The sequence below is a fragment of the Toxorhynchites rutilus genome, chromosome 3 (genome assembly GCF_029784135.1).
Source record: "Toxorhynchites rutilus septentrionalis strain SRP chromosome 3, ASM2978413v1, whole genome shotgun sequence".
Classification (NCBI taxonomy): domain Eukaryota; kingdom Metazoa; phylum Arthropoda; class Insecta; order Diptera; family Culicidae; genus Toxorhynchites; species Toxorhynchites rutilus.
The window spans coordinates 51,494,825-51,516,525 of record NC_073746.1 but is presented as its reverse complement, the minus strand read 5'-3'; the positions used below and the strand labels follow the sequence as shown (position 1 = coordinate 51,516,525).

Genomic DNA, 21,701 nt, shown 5'->3' with positions numbered 1-21,701 from the left:
TTTACTCGATCAACGCATTTATTCGAACATACCAACCTACTGATTTTTTTTTCAATCCAGATCAAAATAAAAACATAAATTCACTACTGTTTACCACTACTTACTGTCATCGGCGGATGATTCTTGCAAGAATCTACACGGTCGCTTAGTCTTGAAATCGTGAAAATAAATCGTTGGATTGATCTATAATTTTTTCTCACATTCACAAAACTAAGCGCTTCTCTACTTAAAAGTATCACCTAACTACGCAAGACTATACTGCTATGTTGCTTTTTTTTTGCAAATTTATTACATAAATTGAAAACACAATGTTCCAATTCTTCACTTTATTCGGCGGTACCGAATCCATATTTTTCTTGCTTGTCGCTTTACAAACACTATTAGTATTAATGTCAACTGAATGTAAGTTAGCTTAATATTCTTGGAACGCTATATAATATTTATTTCACGAAGATAATCGTTGAATACATTAGTTTCACATTTTTAGATTATCATTAACACTATCTTTCCTGCATCTGCCACAAAAAAAATCCGAAGGGAATGAAAACGAGTCTCGAGAGTTTTACTTTAGTGTATCGAGCACCGGATACAAAAAACGTGTATCTGTCATGACACAAAATTTGTAAAATATAAAACGACAAAACTCCCCCTCTCTCTCTCTAGACCTATTCTGAGACGATCAAACGTTAGGCTACAATTACCGGAGATTTGAGACTATTCTATTATAACTAACTATCTTTCAATTTAAAAGTACTGTATCACAAACATAGATAGTAATTAAGACGGAGACTGAAAATAACGAACACAGTTTAGAATGTATGGTATATGATGGTTACCGAAACGTTTATACTCTCAAAATATGTTACATCGGGTTATTTTTTTTTCCTACTTGTTTGTGAATGTCCTCACCAGGGAAACGATTGATTTTGGTTCGTTTTTTAAATGTTTTTTTAGATGAGCCTATAAACAGTTTGCAGTCGTTTTAACCAACTTGTAGAATTTTGTTTGATAGATTCGAAAAAAAACTTGTTGAGATTTTGCACGTTTATCCGTAATGATTTATATATTAGGAAATTCCTAAAATTTTCACCGCACTAACTCGTAAGAACTGTGTAGTTAAATTCTTGAAATGGCAACAGAAAGTTGTTCTCAAGGTAAAAAAAAATGTATTAATACAAAAAATGTAAATTTTGAAGACCTAAATAAACACAAATTACTGATACATAAAAAAAATCTAACCAATCACAATGTAAATTTACAAAAGGTGGTAAATAGGGCTAAAAGTTTCGCTCATAAACTGCAGTAAGATTCAAAACAGATCATGTACATGCACTTAGAGAAAGTGAGAGTCGATTGCAGAAATAAAATTGGGAACTATCTCGGATGCACGCGGGTTGGTTTTCATCCTAACAACACCTACCGCGGTACGGTAGATTTGCCATCAGTCATACACAATATAAAAGCTAGCTGATTAACTAAACACATGAGAGTGGAATGAACACCTTATTGTACGGTAGAGGAGTCTTTGCTACGAGATTTCGGCTAATGGACCCGATACAGATACCAAGCAGAATATGTATATGATTCCCGGTCCAATAACTTCTTATAGACTTAACTTCGATTGCCACAGTCGTTGGAGAGAGAAGCGATTTGACTTAAGCTTCCTCATTGCTATTGCTGCTGTCGTACGAGGAACTTTCGTCACAATTACTCGTTGTGGAAGAAGAGTTCGCCGTCATGCTTGGAGCGGTCGAGGTGGATGCGGTCTCCGATTCAGCGGATGTCGAGGGGGCAACTCTGCTGCTGGATCTACTGGAGCTTGTCGCTACAGAAGGTACCGAGCTGGCCGTGGTTGAGCTCGTCGGTACGGAGGAAGAACTGCCCGAAGCACCATTGCTGTTTTCGCCGTTCTCTGAACTTGTGCCTGTGGACAAAGATGATTGTATTAGAACGCATTATGACATCATCGAAAAAGGAATCTAATTACCTTCGTTACCATTTGTGCATTTTGTAGCAGCGTCTAAATGTTTAGTTTTTGTTCGACAAGTGTTATACGCGCCACAGTGCCTACACTTTAGTCCGACGACGTGGAATTTAACCGTCGATTCCTGCAGAGATAGAGCACAATATAACTAGGTATACAACTTTGCTTCCGCCGTTTTATTTTTTTCTCTTTTGCGTTGAATGGTTAGTCGAAATAAACAGATCAAAAACCCACATAATCAACCTAGGCATCTATCCATATAATCTCATGAAAGACATTTACCTCTCTGTATTCTATTATTGTCATATGTCGTGATGTACACTTTGTCCAATTTTTTTAAGACCAGCTTGAATTTATTTCGTTGTAACACAAACAATAAGAATTTCAACAAGATATTTCCATACATTGTTGAATGCTTAGAATAATGTATATTTAACGTCAATGTCGTTCAAAAGAGTCGTTTGTTTATTTATTGGTCTTAAATATGATAATTTCAGCTGCCCAGTTTTTAGAAGACCATTTCAAAATTCATAAGTATTATCAATAAAAAATTCAAAACAATCGGCAGATTTACATGTCAATAATTGGTAACATTCCGATTTCGGTTAATAACCTACAAAATTCGTGTTGGCATACTATTTACAAAATTCAACAGAACTGATTTCTCGATATTTTTCCATGCCTCCGAAATTCCGATTTATAGTTCATCAACCGCGATGTGCTGCTTTCCCTCAGCCTAAATTCTGCGTACTAGAATCCCCTAAAAAATTTTCAACAAAAGCCAAGCCTGGAGAGCGAATTGGCCAGTTAAGTTTTTGGTCCTTATTTCATTGCTTTGTTTCCCTGTTGGTATGAATAGCGATACTGTCTTGCTGAAATGTGATTTTTTTGCGACGATATCTACGCAAAAACGGTAGTGGAGAGGATTCTAGAACATGTATTTAATCCTCGTTATTCATTTTAAATAATGTGAATGCTATCTTGAGTTTTTCGGTTGCACAGAATTCCGCCCAAACCATACAACAAGCCTCCACCAAAGTTCCTGATTGGAAAATACTGTTGCAACTATCTGGACCATCCAAATCGAACATATACCAAAAACGACCAAGTGCCAAAAAAAAGTCCAGCAGTGTCGATTTTTGATAAAAAAAAATCGTGATGACACTAGAATCTCGACGTTTCATGCAATTTTAAGACATTTGACATAAAAGAAAAATCGAAAACCCCGATTTCCTATACTCCCCCTTAGCAGTCAAACTTTTAACGCTTTGCGCCACTATCTCTTAAGTTCGATTGAGCTGATATTTGGCATAGAGTTTTTTTTCGTGGTGGTGAACAATTTTTATGGGGTAACTTTTTGAAATTAGAGATGACCATTTTCATTGGCACTCTAGTATACACGTGTCCATGCTTTTTTTTTTGTATGAGAATTTGTTCTTTCTTCCAAACCAGAAATAAGTACATTAGCCCTGCTGAAAGCGTGACATAAAATTCTTGTACTTGATCCGATTTATTTGATATGGATCTACGAAAAATACATGGTGCGACAGTTTTAAATAGAATGTCAACATAGGACAATTGAGCTTGATGTTGTTTTTTTTAAACTGGAAGCAAGCTATAATTTTTTTTGTGTTTTTTTCCGGAAGATTGCGCATTAAAGCATCGTGTTATGAAGAAATGTGACAATTGTCAAAAAGTAACATGAGACTACTATGCGTAGAACGGCAGTATACCAAAATGTATTCTTTTTAAAACATTATTCGTTATAACATGTCCCACTGTCGGTTCATGTGAACTCTGGCAAAACTCAGACGTCTTTCGATGTGACTATGACTGTGACTGAAACAACAAAATGTAACTGGTCTTACACAATCTTGACACTTGAAAAATACAAAAAAAAAATTACGCTCAGCGCTGGCACACATATTAAAATCATACAGTGTATGGTAGTTACCAATACCAATACAATAGAATATAAATTGAAGCGTTGTTTGTTTACAATGTCACGAAGCAGCAAGATCATTACCTGATCTTATAGAAGTTGGACAGAGGGTAGGCGAGGTGGCCCATCAGAACAATAAAACGAACAAATTGTATAATTCTACATCACAAAACAATATGAATGAATGGCACCACTCTACATAAGATTTCACCTTTCACACATTGATGTCAACCGAACGGACAGTCGAGGCTGCCAGCGGAGAGACCAGTGGTTGCGTGTGGTTTAGGGGCCACTGCGACGCTCTTCTGATGCGAGAAGATCGTCGAGGGGCTTGCATCACTGGCGATGATTCAACTACTGGTTCAATAACGTCGAGCCAGATTTGGAGTGGTTCTGTAGGTAAGTAGGAATGTATCCAAGGCCATTTTAATGGAATCTTCTTCTTCCTGAATCTTCTTGACCTGGTTGGTGTTCAGAAATCTTTCGGCTGTTGGATTGTGGTTGGAACGAAACTGTTGTTATAATGTGTTCCACTCCATTTTCAACGCAGGAGTCCTTAAATTCGGCGCTTGTGAACTGCGTGCCATTATCGTACACTAGCACTTCTGACACTAGGAATAATTTCTAACCATTTACTATATGCGTCCACTACAATGAGATAATATTTGCCAAACATAATCGACATTTGGCGGAGTTGTTAGAAGCTCGAACATAGCTAGCGATTTCGTCGTCCAAACAAGGCCAGTAGGCAAAGCTGCCTGAGATGGTCTTCATTGGGTGGACTCCTGGATGTCCCTTATGAAATTGATTCAGGCATTGCTTCCTGTGAGTGCTGGTATAATCAACCTTCAACCTTAAAACATGATATACCTTCGACGATGAATAGCGTTTTCTGGTAGTCGTAGTAGCGCAGTTAACTCTTGGTTCTTGACGTCGGCACGATTTTTCGGCCAACCGTGTTTGATTAAACGGTAGAGTTTTCGGAGAATTGACTCGGCACTTGTGACTTGCTCCACCATCCGAGAACAGAGCGGAAGCTGACTGATTGTCTGATTGACTGATTAAACCTGACAATACATCTGCAGTTCGGAAACTTGTCCGTTGCAAATTTTTTTTTTATTTATTCACAATAATGCTACATCACAGGAAGAGATTGAATATTATGCACAACATTGATCCGTCAATGAACTCGGTCCATAGCTGCAGTGCTCCAACACCCGGTCGCACCGATTCTTGCCAAGTCCTGTCCCACTTGGTTCAAACACCTCGTTCGCTGGGCTCCTCTTCTTTTTGTTCCCACCGGATTCATTGCGAACACCATCTCTGCAGGGCTGCTGTCCGACAATTTTGTAATGGGCAGTACATGACCATCGCACACGTCCTGCCTTGGCGACTTTCAGGATTCAGGATGCTGTACGTTTCATTTTTACGGATGGCTTGCAGGGCCTGCATCAACCCCCTGTCTTACTAGAGGACCATCGTGCAGCTCTCTTTAGAGTCCCACGCTGGCACGAGGACAGTGACCAGTTGCACCTGATATGGTGAACAGACGCTCGAATAGACCCCCTTTCCTGTCAGCCTTTTGGCACTCTTTTGTTCACTTGAAGGATGACGGTGTCTTGAGGAGTTCGTCTAACGGGTATCTCAGCGTGCGCATCATCCAGATATTCCGACGTGAAGCTAAGTCCTACCAATACGATGTCCATGAATCGCTGGAACACTCCAGGAGCTGCCTTCACTTTGGGAGGTAATTTGTTATACTGGTACAAGCCCCGATAAGTATTCACGGTGAGAAGCTGCTTTAGTCGACCTCCATTTGCAGAAAATCGTGTGATAAGTCGATCTGACTGAAAACTAGTAAATCAGTCAACTTCGAGAAAATGTCCTGCGGAAAAGGTATCGGGTACTGGTGCGGTAGTAGGCGATCGCTTAGACCGATAGAGTAATCGCCACATATACGGATACTACCATTCGATTTTTTCACCACTATAATTGGAGCCGCAGAAGGAAATATTCTAATTGATCTACCTCCATGTCGAAAATGGGTAGCATTGCAAAGGAGACTGGCCATTTAGGTCGAAAAGCTGGTTTGCATGTCTCCTTGAGTGTCAAGCAAATTTTGGACTTGGTCTGCACCATTCCCAGAGTTGAACGGAATAGTTCCCCTCTGCAATGAAGCTGCATCGATTGTTCACTCATCAGACCAGGCCAAAGATCAGAGTTTCAGTTTGTTAATAAAATCGATTCCCATTTTGTGATCCGTACTCACGGACTCGTTGAGAGAAACTGTGCAGAAGAACTCAAATTTGATACAATCCTGATACAACCTTGGCGTTTTGCACTGTCGGAACTGCTGCTGGCCTACCGATTCTTCCCTATACCTGCCTGCTGCTTCGAAACAATCGTGATGTCGTGTTGTGTCCAACTGAAGACGAACCGGAATATCGTTCAGCTTCGCACAAACGAAACGACTCTTGCCTTGTACACCACGGTTTTGGTGGAAAATTGCTTATTGTGGGTTTTTTTTCTCTTCGCTGATCTCTTGGCACTGGAGCAATATCCATCTTCGTGTCCCAACTGATTGATTGCAGGACGAGCACTTGTGGTTGATGATGCTACATTCTCTTGTGTAGTGCATGGTAGCTATGTTGATTGTCGAATGGCTTCTTGAATGTCTTCCGGCGTTGCTGGTTTTCCTTGATGGCTTGAACTGTAGAGGAAACCGGATTCTCGATCATGGCCGTGTCATCTTTGAGGTTCATTAACCGTTTGAGGTTCAATTCCTCGAAAAGCGTGTCCTGGGTGGCATTTTTTCTATCCTCGATCTTGGAAAGCAGCCTCATTCGCACCTCCGAATCACGCTCAGATTTTAGACCACAAACAAACATCAGGTACTCTAACTGAGCATCTAATACCTTGAACAGTTAAAATGCCACACATATCTTGTTTATCCGACAGCCCTATGACACATAATTATCCGCGGAAGGTTTCGTGATGGTGAGTGTGGAATACCGCTTCTTCACAGCTGACTTCTTTGTACCGAATAGACCTAGTAACCTTTCAATTGTTTTCGAAATCGTGAAATTTTACGGTGTATCTGGCAGGATTTAACCGACATATCGGCAATGTTCCAGAGTATTTAGCCTACGGAGAAGCAATTGTACCTTCGCACTGTCGTCGATTCGTTCCGCATCTTTCGCAAACAGATCTTCATATTTCTCATACCACGAACGAATCCTATATGATTTTCGTATTGTGGTGAACATTCACTTGAATGGATTGTATTGCGCTCTGAACGATTTCCTACTGCTATTGCGACTCTCGCTGCTGCTGAAGGAGTTGTTTGGTTGTGTCTTGTTGATACGGCAGTTATTGCAACATTTGCAGAATGAAGGCTGTATTTAAGGTGGAGGATGCTGCTGCTAGTGATAGCTGTTCTAGTCCTGTCCGAGCGGATTGACTTCCGAAGTTTGTTGCTGCTGCTGCTCTATTACGCTATATGTGCGCTTTCTCCTCCTCTATGAGGGCGTCGTGGTTAATTTTTGAACACGTTTTACCTAAACCCATTAGCAATAAAATCACGGATTAAAAAGTTAAAACTAAAATTATTATAATTCTACATCACAAAACAATATGAATGAATGACACCACTCTACATAAGATTTCACCTTTCCCACCAAAATTTCATCAAGGTGTCTTGACGTCAACCGAACAGACCGTCGAGGCTACCGGCGGAGAGCCCTGTGGTTAGTGTGGCCACATCTTATCTACAGCATATGAAAATGTTGTCGTTCTCGAAAACATGTCACTTTTAACCGGTTCCCTGCCGTCCAGAACTTTCCGTTCTGGCTGTGCAATTTTTTGATAGTGTAATATTCAGCCAGGAATTTGTTCAAATAATTCTTAGAAAAATAACTTGATTGATTTGCTGAATGATGCATTTTAAACTATTTTTTATGATTCTGCATCCCATGAAGCTATGAACTCTATCAGTATAAAGCCTCTATAATTCAACAACAACAACAACATCCCATGAAATGATCAGGTCTTGTTACGGTTGCAGGAGTATCAGTTGACCGAAATTCATATTTCCCATGAAAGCTACGACCAGAAAGCAAATCTGTGAACGACATACCTTATGACAGTCCTTGCAGAGAATATCAACGAAGTAATTCTCATACTCCTTTGGCATAGGTGTCGCAGACACTTCGGCATCCAGGTAATCCCACAGTTGATTCATATCCATCATCGACGTCTGGCAGGTTGGACAAGCGTAATGACCGGAAGAGAGCTACAAAATCAAAGTCCAACTGTTGATCTCCTTTCAATACGTTCAAAATCTACAAAATCCATTACCAGTTCCTCGAAACATGTGCGATGCAATAAATGTCCACAGTCTGGAATGTGGCAGGGAATCCGGGATGTGTGGATGTCGTCTAAGCAAACGGGACAATTCGAACGCGACACATTCTCCACACACTGCAACAATAATGGAAAAATTTAACCATGGAAAACATAAACTGATGAAAATCTTCTTACCCTATGCCCTTCGAATTTGAGCTGCAGCGGTAAGCACATATTACAGACCTCACAGTGGAAAAATCGTCCTCGGCCACCAACTCGACAGATACCACAGCCATCACAATGATACTGATTACGATCCTCGTCGTCAAAAAGATTGCACACCAAACACGTATACTGCAACAACGATAAAACCAAATTATGTGTGAATAAGTGCTGCTTTCAAATGAGTATAGATCTTACCCGTCCGAACCGTACGCCACACTGTTCGCATTCTGCTTGCACCCGTTGCCTAGTGTTGCACTCAGTGCAAATCAGCTCCGTAACCGTTTTTCGGTTGAAGAAATGTGTCTCATTCTCATCATGGCAGTATCGGCACATGTAGAATTTATTGCAGCAAGGTGTCTAGAAAAAAATCGCCCAAAGAAAACAAAAAGATAAATGTATTGTTTTGACATGATGTACGAAATTTACAGTAACAGTCGTGTTTATAATGCAAACAAATTCAACCGTTTTCGTAGCCCGTGGTAAAAACGAAAATATTCTCTTTGGATGTATTTCTAGTCGGTTTCGATTGTGTTTATGTTGTTATGTTTTGGTAAACCTAAGTGTATGTTAAAAAATAAATATGTGTCGATATTGTTATGAATACATTCATTTCAATGTTTGTTGCAATGTTTGGACAATGTTCATATATGTCAATATATGTTAAATATAGTCACATATAATATGAATTTGACTCTAAAACTAACAGATAATGTTCTAATATTTTTTTCATTTTCATTTCAACCAAATGTGTGCGCTTTACAACGTGAGTGAGAGTCCGTTGTTGCCACAACTTTGTTGCCTTTTTTCCCCATAGTAATTTTTGTTGTGTCATAATAATACAGTCAATCCCAAAATTGAGTATACACATGCAACTTGACGATACTTTCCATTTATTTGGTACAAAATATTTTGCATACATTTCTTCTTTTGATGCATATTAATAACAAACTCATTTAACTAACTATGCGCGCAAGAAAATTTCGCGAAAAGTTTTTTGCTAATTATTTATTCCAAAAAATTGAAAATAATATCAGTTCTAAGTATCGCAAAATGGAGTGTGCACCTTAAATTTCTCATATCATAATCATATTTCGGACAACATCATATTTCGGACACTTTGTTCTAATATCTTGAATTGCTTGATGCACTGATGATATAACTATAAAATGAATATCACAATTGCTTCTTTAGTTTCACTATCACTAAGAATTACATTTGAATTATTACATAGTAGGAAAAAATCCATCCAAAATCCACTCATTATCGTTTATGTTTGACGTTTGCCTAGCGCGAGCACGTAGAATTTACCCCTTTACCAATATTTAAATTTCTCTCGTGTTTCATCAGTTCTCATCACCATTATCAGGTTACTGTGATTGCTTGGTAAGTGTTTCGCAGTTGACTATAAAATATAATCAAGTGTAATTTTCATTCAAAAATTACAAAATAAACTGTCCGAGATTTGAATTCAATCTGTCCGAATTTTTTTTTTTATCAATGGTGTCCGAAGTTTGATTCTTATTCGCTTGATTTGAAAAGCATTCTATTCGATGATTTTTTAATGTTTTCAATCAAATAGGTACCAAAGTAGAAAGCTAAAAAGCATATTGAACTAATTTATTAAAAATATCAACCAAATAATAGCTGTGCATAGAGTTGACATCTTTTTTCTGCATCATATGCCTTAAGCGTCCTTAAGCGTAATTTTTTCGTCAGTTTGTGACGTCAACACTAAACTACTGCTTGGGCAGTGTTGGTTTTTGTTTTTTGTAGATGTTTGAAAAAGTTTTTATCAAAATGGCAAGTAAGAGGAAAGAAATTGATACTGTTACACGTAAAATGATAATAAGTAAGACTTGTCGAGAAAAGACATTGCGGGAAATAGCAGCTGCTGCCGGAAAAACCCACTCTACAGTAAAGAAAATCATAAACGAATGGAATTACAAAACAATAGAAAATCTCCCGGGTAGAGGACGCAAACGAATCTTATCTGGAACAAAGTCTTTTATACAGATGAGCCGGAAGACAGATGGTGTGAAGGAAACCAGAATCGGTGCTCCACAGCGGCGGAAGTCAGTTGATGTATGTTACATTGGTGGCATGGACAAGATGACTTAGTTGATCTTCCTGAAACGTAACCTGCAGTCTCCCGATCAGAAATTGAGTCTCTCTCGTGATTACTACTTTCAACAGAATAATGACTCGAAGCAAACTGATCTCATCGTGCGGGAGTGCCTACTCTATAATGTCCCAATCAACTCAAAACACCAAAACACGCAATCACCGGACTTGAACACTATCGAGTATCTATGGTGGGAAAACAAAAATCATATGAAGAATAAAAATCCAGAGCACAAAGCGGAACTCAAAACGACGGTTACGGAAATCTGGGAGGCACTTCCGTCTACAGTGACCAGAAATCTCGCCTAAGCGCTTGCAGAAAGTGTTGGACGCCAAAGGGGGCCATACCAAATACTAGAGGATTGATTTTTGTTATCTGTTAACATTTCTGAACTGATTTTAATTTTCTTTTTAAGAAAAACTTGTACTGTAAACTCAATTTTACCACGTCTTAATTGGAGATTTTTTGTTTGTATTTTAAACATGAAGTAGAAATTTGACGATTTTATTGTTTTTCTTATCACTAACATGAGAGTAAAATGGATCGATTTACGATGAATATGAGTCGCATTTAATGTATACTCAATTTTGCGATTGACTGTAAGTTGAGAAGGTAAAAGGTTCCACTGGGAGTGTTAGTCCTATCGAAGAAGAAAAAGAAGAAGAAGTTAGTGATTCGAGATGTGAAATATCTCGAATCGCAACGGGATATCGCATGAAAGTACAATATAAACGAAACAAAATCTCCACAAAACGCAGCCATTAGCAAAATTTACATAACCCTCCTATACACGCGCACTCGATCTCACAGACCGAAAATCAATAATTTAGTTTTGAGGAGGCTGAATTAAATGACCTTTAAAACTGAATGAAGTTGAAGAAAACATATTTTCTGAAAGTTTTCCACTCAATTATATCTTTCTCTTCAAATAAATACCAATAACGCCTTTGTGCTCCCATGGTCGAATGGTTAACGTCAAACTTAACACACCGGGGGTTCGGGTTCAATTTCCGCTCTGGTCGGGGGAATTTTTCTTCAAAGAAATTTCCTTCCGACTTGCACTGTGTGTCACACGCGTATTCTAGAACTTGCATTTAAGGTGTGTTATTTGGCATAGAAATCTCAACTAAGTACATGTGAAAATAACGCAAGTAATACTACGTTGAGACGGTGAAGTTCCTCAAGGAACGTTAGAGCCATTTAAGAGGAAAAGAACGCCTAAAAATACACAATAGCAATATAACAGATACACGCACAGTATGTGACACCGTGCCCGAGTATACGAAATATGATTTTGCGCGCGAGTGCAAAAGGGTTAATAATGTAAATTGTTTGAGTATTAGTAATTAGTTTTAAGTAGGGTGTCCAAATAATTCAAATAAAAACATATTGCAATACTGCAATGATCTGACTCACATTGGGAGTTCTTTTACCATATTACAAATTAATTTTCAATTTTCAAGTCAGTTGTAACAAACAAGCAAAATGCTGAGCAATTGTAAAAATATTGTATGTTGTTAGCAAAATGTAACTAGATAAAAAAAACCGGAAGCGGGTTCTATCTGTGATATAACTGCAAGGTGGACGTATGATCAACGTTGGGTTAGAAATCAATAAGTCAATAAGCGTAAGGACTGATCACGAAGGTCACTTCACGATGAAAACGAAGTTAATTGTATAGAACCTTATTACGGCTGCCACCGTGGTGTAGAATACGGAAGAGTTCATCCGTCGTGACAACTCTCGAATGAACTGGGCGTTATTATGAATACCACGATACTGTAATGTCACGAAGAAGAACAACGCTTGCCGTGTATTTTTTTCACTTGTGTTTTAGATGGTGAAAGCTAGCCAAGCGGAATGGAGAAGTTTAATTTTGTATTTTTTTTGCTAACATTTCGAATATTGTCTTGCTTTTTAGGAAAGAAAAAATAAACAAACAGCAATTTATCCTCTTGGTAGCATTTTTAGAACGAAATCCTGACGTAGAGGACGTAAATTTGTTTATTTGGATTTGGTAACTGTGCTATGGGGTGTAATTAAGAACAAAAATGTAGCTCCTGCAGACCCATTGAAACTTGTCAAATGCATGTTACTCTACTTCCGATTGTCATAAATGAATAGCTATCTTTTATTTCTATTTTTAGAATTAGACTAACAGAAAATTGCAACACCAAAAAATGGAGATTGAGGCCACTAGCCCGAAAACGTTGTAATAGTGTGAGAGAAACAACAATTGGTCATCTCTCATTAGAAAGAACGATCATTATAATTGATATGCATAATATTGATTTGATGATATCTTGAGTATTGACTAATAACCGTGAAGTTTTGCTAACATTGTAGAGCAGGTTTTTGTAATTCAAACATTCGCACGATAATTATAACGGACGATAGTTATTAAGATTAAGGCCATTGTTTTTTCTTTCCTTTTTACGTAATGAATATCTCCAACAATATTGTTTTGAGGATATAATTCGAATAAAAGAATATTAGGAGGCGAATGAACTGCAAAGTTTAATGTTGCTTAAAAACAAAGAACTGAACTGAACTGATAACAAGTTTCGAACAAGAAAAAAATAAGTCTATCATTGCGAAGCATCAGAACCGCTCGTTCATTGAAATGATCCTGTTCATTTGATCGGTTCTTTTTTGAACCGCGGCTCTTTTTGAGCCGAGGCTCTTTTGAACCGCGGCTCTTTTTTGAGCCGAGACTCTTTCCAAAAGCGGCTCTTTTTGAACCGCGGCTTTTTTTAGTCTAGAATCTTTCCAAGAGCGGCTATTTTTTTGAACAGCGGCTTTTTTTTTAACCGAGACTCTTTCCAAAATCGGCTCTTTTTTGAACCGTGGTTCGTTTGTAAAGAACAGTGGATTATACGCTCGTTCTGACGAACCGGCTCAAATGAGTCTCTATCTCTATCTCATACACTGTATTAATTTTATCTACATAACGTTCAAACGTCCAAATTATGCAACCGACATAACATTTAAACGCCCGAAATTATGCAACCGATATGTTACTTATAAACGGGAATTTATTTTGACACGCAACTGTCCGTGACAATGATGATAGACACCAAAAGATTAAGTGATGTGTAAGTGAAGTGAAAGCGTGTGTGGCTACCATTTGTTACAAGGATTTGTTTTCTACAAACGAGTTGTAAGAGTTGAAGTGGTATACAATTTCGGAACCAATGAACATGTGGATTTGAGAAAGTTAAGCAGAAATGAAGACGTAGTCCTACGTCCATAATTTCACTACGGTCCATGCAAAAGATTCTGTCTTGATTTTTTTTTCGTTTTGGATGGAAAATGCTGCTGTTTTGAGTAACGATCCTTCATGACTTAAACAGTTGAGAGTATGGAGCAGTTCATGTTTTGTTGAGAATGTAAAATATACAGACGTATTCTTTGGGTTTATAGACCCAACTCGACGAAGATTTATGCGCAGTACGATAATCAAAGCCATTGAAGTTTTGTGAGATCCTGCCGAAAGCTTAAATAATAGATCAAGTTCACGAGTTCCTTCAACCAGCAGCTTGTGAAACAGTCTAATCGAATAGACCATTTGGAGGTTCTGATCATTGATGGGAACGGCGGATCCTGGATCCGGTTGGAGGAGGCCTCGATGTTGATAGCTTGTAGCGGACCGGGTCTCAAAAGGTAACCCGGAACCTACGGCCAGCTCGAAGAAAGCTAAAGGTTTAGCTTTCCCACCCGTCCTCTCTTAAGCGATTGGCTTAAGCGCCACCTCTTTCGATGATCAATCGCCGTGTTCGTTACCCAGCTAGAGGCCTGACACGCAGGCCCAAACTGTGTCCTTTTGCAAGGATTGGAGAACGGTCGAGCTGTTTCAATTCAAATCATGCGAGGAAGTTCAGTGAGCTGGCGACATCAAGGGACATGCAGTCTTGAATAACCGAGCCAAAGCGTTGCATTTGTAGACCGTGTCAGCAAAACGAATTCCGGAGTGTAAAAAATGCATGGGGGTATAAAAGTACTGCCAATCTGCAATACCGATTTTCCCAACTTATTGGTTTCGGAATCTGTGTTGGGAAAACACATCCCGGTTTGCAAAAAGACAGCGTGTACAAAAATACTCGCAGCTTGCATCACATTTGCAATGCCAATTTCCCCACGTTCCGTGGTTTTGAAATCTGTGTTAGGGATACATTCCGATTTGCAGGAACGGAAGCGAGTACAAAATTACTCACAATTAGAGACGTCGGTTAATCGTTCGATTAATTCAAATAATCGAATATCTACAATTATAATCGAGTAATTTGGTATCGAATAATGAAAAATCAAAATATGAATACATCGAATAGTTATAACAGTAATCGCGAATAATGAAAAAAGGAACCATTTTCAAGGTTAATACATTTTTAGGTCAAGACAAATAGGCAAAGTTAGGCTATGGATTTTTTTTATCCAACAGCGACCATCTAACATCGACTACCCGATAGACAACGTGATACAAAAAATCATGTAATTATCATTATACTAAAATATCATTTCATTCAAAAACCATGATTCTACGCCCTGTTCATTTTACAATTATATTCAATGTTACTTTTAAAATTATAATATCGTAATCTTTTTTATTATGTAATGTCTGTTAATTATTATTACAAAAAAAATATTCGCTCGATTAATAGAATATTGAAAGACAATTATTCGAATGAATCGAATATTTAATAATGATCCGACGATTAATCGATAATCGAATAAACGAAAAATTTAGACATCTCTACTCACATGTATTTATTTTGCAGTGCCGATTTCCCCAGACTTCATGGTTTTGAAATCTGTGTTAGAGAAACAGTCCAATTTGCAAAAATGCTAACGAGTACAAAAGTACCCGCTGCTTGCATCTAATTTGCAATGCCGTTTTCCCCAGCTGTGTTATGGCGGGTTTACATTAGGGAGATCTATAGCTATAGATGGATTTATTCACGTGAAAATAGGTGTAAACGGGTGAGAATAAATATGATACACTTATTCGAGGTATATATAACTTGAATAAATTCAGCATATGTAAACGCTTGTGAATTTCTCACGGGTGAGAAATCACTAAAGTTGGATGCAGTTCTTCTTTAGGTGAATAAATTCACCGAAAATATGAATATATTCATTATAGAAGTTCACGCTAGTGTAAACGGTTGATGCGATTTCTATAAATCTCATCATATTTCTTCACATGAATATACCGGTTCCCGGAATAAATCGCCACAGAAAACGACTGCAACAGAAACCACCGCTTATAAAATGTGTAGTAGGCTATAAATATTGTGGCGCGGTATTGTATTTCAAAACAAGAATTAACCGGGCAAACGTATCGCCCCAGGCAAACGTAACGCCCCGGGCAGACGTATACCGTCCGACGCTCGCTAGAGCTCGGTCGGACATTGCTAAAGGATCGTATCCTATGTTTCAAACTAACCGGGCAATCAGTGGATCCCAGGTTTGCGTGCGAGACACCGCCGCTTCCGACGGCGGGTCGGCGGTGGACTCGGATTGCGTCATCTTGGCGGCATGGGCCGCCTCGATTCCTTATCCTCGCCAAATGGGGACTTCGTCCCCATTACATTGTCCTCAGAATAAATTTCGAAAAACGAGAACAAGAGAATAAATTTATAATAGAAATGTGAGGCACATGATGTTTTTCCCGCGCCAAATATTTCTAGCCTACTACACTTTTTCTAAGCGGTTGTTTCTGTTGCAGTTGTTTACTGTGGCGATTTATTCCGGTCACCGAATATACCACTAGTCTAAACCCACCCTTAGGGAAACATTCCGATTTTCAGAAACGCAAACGAGTACAGAAGTACCCGCTGCTTGCATCTAATTGGTAATACCGACTCCATGGTTTTGAAGTCTGTGTTAGGGAAACATTCCGATTTGCAGAAATGCAAGCGAGTACAAAAGTACCCGCTGCTTGCATTTATTTCGCAATGCCGATTTCCCATGACTCCATGGTTTTGAAGTCAGTGTTAGGGAAACATTCGGATTTGCAAAAACGCAAACGAGTACAGAAGTACCCGCTGCTTGCATCAATTTTGCAATGCCGATTTCCCCTTGACTCCATGGTCTGGTCTGGGAAACTTCCATTCATTCCAGCGATGGTACCTCAATCGTTGCGCAATCATAACTTCGTGAATTTCCGAGCGACACTCGCTTTTATACCGATTGGTGTGATTCCAATAACCTGTTTTGAAAACAATTTTAAGGCTAATTTGAAACTAGTTTTTGGATCAAAGGTAACAAGCATAGAACGCGTAGACATTTTACGTTTCGAATGAAGTGTTTATCATACCATTTCGTTCAGTTTTTTAGGAGCTATTAACGCTCAAAATCTCGTTCTCCGGCGTAACGCTTTCGTTTTCGAAACTTTAAACTTACACCCCAGTATAGAAATAAAAGACGTAGTCCTACGTCAAAAACTCGAATTTTTGTATGTTAAAAATCATTCTTAGGCACAAATTATGAATCCTGATGTGATTTAAAATAAAACTCTTTATCAATCTCCTTCTCAATTCAGCCATTGAAAAAACATTTCTAATTTGTCGTCTTATTCAATTTTAATTTTTTTATATGTTTTTCTTAGTTTTTTTATTCTTTACTACAAAGTAGAAGTCATGTAAAAAATTAAAAGAATTAGTCCAAGATGGTAAAACTATTTTTGATGAACTTTGTTGAACATCGAATTTTCATGAATTTTCGAAACATGGAATTTTTGTATGTTAACAATCATTTTTAGGCACAAATTAGAAATTCTGATGTTATTTTAAACAGAAAAGCTCTTCATCAATCTCCTGCTAAACGCAGGCATATCGGCATATCGAGATATTTGAAAAAATATTTCTAATTTATTTTTTTTTATAGTAAATAGTCTCTTTAAATATGTTTGTCGTGTTATACTGCCATGTTCATAAAATTTTATGAATTTGTTTATAATTTTCAATAACTTTTCCCAATACATCATTATGGTAAAACTATATGTTTAGGAGTTACGTTGAAGAACATTATCGCTACGTTTTGTAATAACTCACATGTCTTCAAACTATTCCGTTCAGTCGGCACAGAGGCATAAAAGTTCAAAACCTTGCACTCTAAGCGTTACTACGTCAATAGTTATTGAAAAAAAGGAAAAACACACTCGAAATAAACCTGTCAAACGCATAACTCCTCGCAAAATTCCTAATCATTGTCGCGCATTTAAACCGCTTTTCGTCCAACAGTGTCAACAAATTTCATTTGTTGTGTCGAAACTGTATACAAAGGAGGAAACTAATCAACATTTTCGCCAAATTTCGAAAAAAAATTCTGTTTCACCACTTTCTGAATGGAATATTTTCACAATTAGCCATAATCAGATTAATAATGGCAAAATGCACAATCAAAAAAAAATTGATTGCAATTAAGCGGAATGAAAGTTGGGTACGCTCAGAAAAAAAATCAAATCAAATCATTTCATTTCATTAGTTTAATGCTCCATCAAATAACCATAAGTAGCAAAGGCAATATCGTATGAGAATATCAGAATAAATTTCATGACACGTTTACATTTTATAATTTATTTACTATTTATTTACTGAATATGGCACTGTCTAAAAAATTAGAATATTACTAAAGTCAAAATTGTGTGTGATAATAAACATAATATTGAAATCAGATCGCTTCAAACGTTTCTGCTATTAATACTTTCTTGTATAATTAGTTCTAGGGATTCAATAAGGATTCAATAATGCTACCAGACAATAAAGTTGGTCAGGTTTGAGTGCAATATGAAATTTTCGCCTTTTATTTTGTAAAAATTGGAAACCAATCCAATATCACAGTTTAGATTTGGCTGGACTCTATTACCATTTTAACTAACTGATGGCTAGTTTCAAAAGCAAACCTGAATGTAATCAATTAGAAAAACTTACCACAAACTTGGCACGTCGTTTATAGTGTGCACATCCCACGCGTTTCTCTCCTTTGCCATCTTTTGATTGGGACTTTTTCTCTCCCGTTGTTGCCATTTGGTTTGAGGCTTCAACAGACCGCTGCCACAATCACTTGATCCTTCAAAATATTTCACCACTTTGCACTAGTGCAAGTACTGATTAGTCATTTCGTATCGGCGATGACAAGAGAAGAAACATCACAACCCGGTGAAGACAGTGGGCAAAAAAATCTCTTCAGTCAATCCTCGAAACAGGTTTCTTCTCACGACAAATCTCCATCCAGCTTCTCATGTTCATCAGCAGAAGTCAACACTCATTCTTGTTACTTGTCTGCGTAATCGCACTATCACTATGGAACACTTGCACGAGGGAAAACAATATTACGTATCTCTCCTGCAATCACTTTTAGTTATCACTATTACGTTACGGATTCATAATCACTAATCCTGAGCGCTTCCCTCAATGAGTCACCCGGTTCCACTTCAAACTACGAAGTAGTTCGATCCCGTCTATCACGACGCAGACAGCAAATTCAAATAGTTCACGCAAGTGTGTCATAAAAAATAAAAGTTTATGAAAAAAGAAAGTGAAATTTCTCGCGGCTCTACGCTTTGTCTGGTTTATTTCTATCTCGCTTTTGGGCTCACTTTTCGCATTTCCACTCAACGTTGATGCGATGTTTCGCTTTCCGATATTCAGCTGTGTTTGCTGCTCTGCTGGTGAACTGGCAAAAATGACCACTGCACTACGAACAAAATGACCACCGATTGATTCCGTAGATATTTTTTTCATTCATGAAGGCAGTGTCAGCAGATGGAATATTTCTGTAAAAGTAAAATATATCAATTATTTCATGTACTCGCCTAAATTTTCTTATTGATAAATCTGTATATTTATAACAAGCTTTATTACAATTTTTAGCAGAACGAATATGATTTGCTACTTTCACCCACTAAAAGTAAAAGGCCAAAAGCTCAAGCACACATATTTGCTGTGCACTACCGGACGAGGATGAATGAGAATGAGTAGTGGATTGTCATAAGCTCTGATCCCGTATTTCCTACACATAACATAAAGAATCTGCAAGGACGGGAATACGCCTATTGTTTTCATTAATTCGACAACAGGTACGGTCGTATTGGTCGAGCATAGCCGTCTGCGATAAATGCAACATTGCATCCACACACACGTGAGATACCACGGAGTCCGCACACTTCAAAAAAAAAATTTTCACTTTCTAGCAACTTACTTTGAAATCAAATAGCTGCAGCGATGAAATTTTCTGTCTTCTTCACCATCTGTGTACAACTAACCGTCCAAAACTGTTATGGATATATCTAGCAATCAAGCTCACATCTGCCGTGTCGTTTCCGTTCAAGTTCAAGCGAGCACAATCTTTTTCACACGAATGTAAATTTTACCAAGTTCAACAGCGAGTGCGGGTGACTGAAAGCGAAACGCAACTGCTGAATGGGCGGCCGATTAGTTCCCTCTTCAGTCAACACGCACGCAAACACACGAGAAATCAGCATTACAACCAAAATAAAATCGGGCAAAAGGTGCGAAGATTAAAATGTTTGGTAGTGTTATCAAAATTTGGTATTGCCTATTTCCAAAGTTGTATATGAAATCTTATACTTGATTTTGAATGAGAGCAAGTTTCTTCCACATTATATATTGAAAAAAAATTCAATACTACTGGACAACATTTTTCGTATGAATATGATAAAATCACATAAAGTAAAATTTATGACGCCATCCAATAAAGCTGATAGATGTATCACCTTTGAATATTGTATGTTTATACGGCACAGACCTGGGCGGTTCGTTTTTTATGGCAAGGTTCTTTAATTTGGTGGGATTTGTAAATGTTTAGTATTTCGTATTGGCGATCTAACGTACAAATCTACACCTAGGCGGCGCTGCGGTGAAAGTGATGATGGTTTTAAATTTTGCCATGTGAGCTTATGGAAGGTTTGTAGTTCTTTCCATAAATTACAATGTAATAATCATAAAAGATTATTTGATTGCGATGAGTTTGTAAGAAATTTAATTCTGCGCAATTTTATATATAACATGTTATTTATTTACCTCTTTCGGTAGTGAAAACTATAAAAATGTTGACAACGGTTGAATTAAAGAAGGAAATTCGAGAGCACAATCAAACACAAGTAGAAAAATGCACGATTCCTGCATCTGAGAACTACCTTGGAAAGCCCGGAAGTAAAATATACGTGATTTGTTTTTGAGTTTTAGGTTACATTAGCATCATTTTCTTAGTTCAAAAACAAAATCCAGATGTCTCACCGATCGTTTACGTTTTGCGTTAGATCGTCAATTGGCGATCTAACGTACAAATCTACACCTAGGCGGCGCTGCGGTGAAAGTGATGATGGTTTTAAATTTTGCCATGTGAGCTTATGGAAGGTTTGTAGTTCTTTCCATAAATTACAATGTTATAATCATAAAAGATTATTTGATTGCGATGAGTTTGTAAGAAGGTGCTCCCGTGGCCGAGTGGCTAGCGTCATAACTAACATGCCGGGTGTTCGGGTTCGATTCCCGTTCTGGTTGGGGGAATTTTTCGTCAAAGAAATTTCCTCCGACTTGCACTGTGATCACGCGTATTCTAGAGCTTGCCACTCAGAATGCATTGCAAGGCGTGTCATTTGGCATAGAAATCTCAACTAAGTACTAATAAAAATGACGCAAGTAACGTTGAGACGGCGAAGTTCCTCTAGGAACGTTAGTGCCATTAAAGAAGAAGAAGAGTTTGTAAGAAATTTAATTCTGCGCAATTTTATATATAACATGTTATTTATTTACCTCTTTCAGTAGTGAAAACTATAAAAATGTTGACAATGGTTGAATTCAACAAGGAAATTCGCCAATTGGCGTCTAACGCAAAACGTAAACGATCGGTGAGACATCTGGATTTTGTTTTTGAACTAAGAAAATGATGCTAATGTAACCTAAAACTCAAAAAACAAATCACGTATATTTTACTTCCGGGCTTTCCAAGGTAGTTCTCACATGCAAGAATCGTGCATTTTTCTACTTGTGTTTGATTGTACTCTCGAATTTCCTTCTTTAATTCAACCATTGTCAACATTTTTATAGTTTTCATTACTG

General features: G+C 37.9%; 1 protein-coding gene across 2 annotated transcripts; it reads right to left on the bottom strand.

The window, feature by feature from the left end:
* LOC129778129 (RING finger and CHY zinc finger domain-containing protein 1) lies at positions 1-20,043 on the bottom strand. 2 transcript variants are annotated; one of them, XM_055784835.1, is made up of 8 exons: positions 19,819-20,043; positions 18,549-19,393; positions 8,691-8,852; positions 8,466-8,624; positions 8,283-8,405; positions 8,062-8,217; positions 1,988-2,108; positions 1-1,924 (listed from the first exon to the last, which is right to left on the bottom strand). In XM_055784835.1, the coding sequence occupies exons 2-8, from the start codon at positions 18,642-18,644 to the stop codon at positions 1,656-1,658; spliced, it is 1,086 nt and encodes a 361-aa protein (XP_055640810.1). In that variant the 5' UTR covers positions 18,645-19,393; positions 19,819-20,043; the 3' UTR covers positions 1-1,655. The 2 variants fall into 2 exon arrangements, with proteins under 2 accessions (XP_055640810.1, XP_055640811.1); XM_055784836.1 differs by lacking the exon at positions 19,819-20,043 and adding an exon at positions 19,482-19,580.
* Between the last annotated feature and the right edge of the window lie 1,658 nt (positions 20,044-21,701).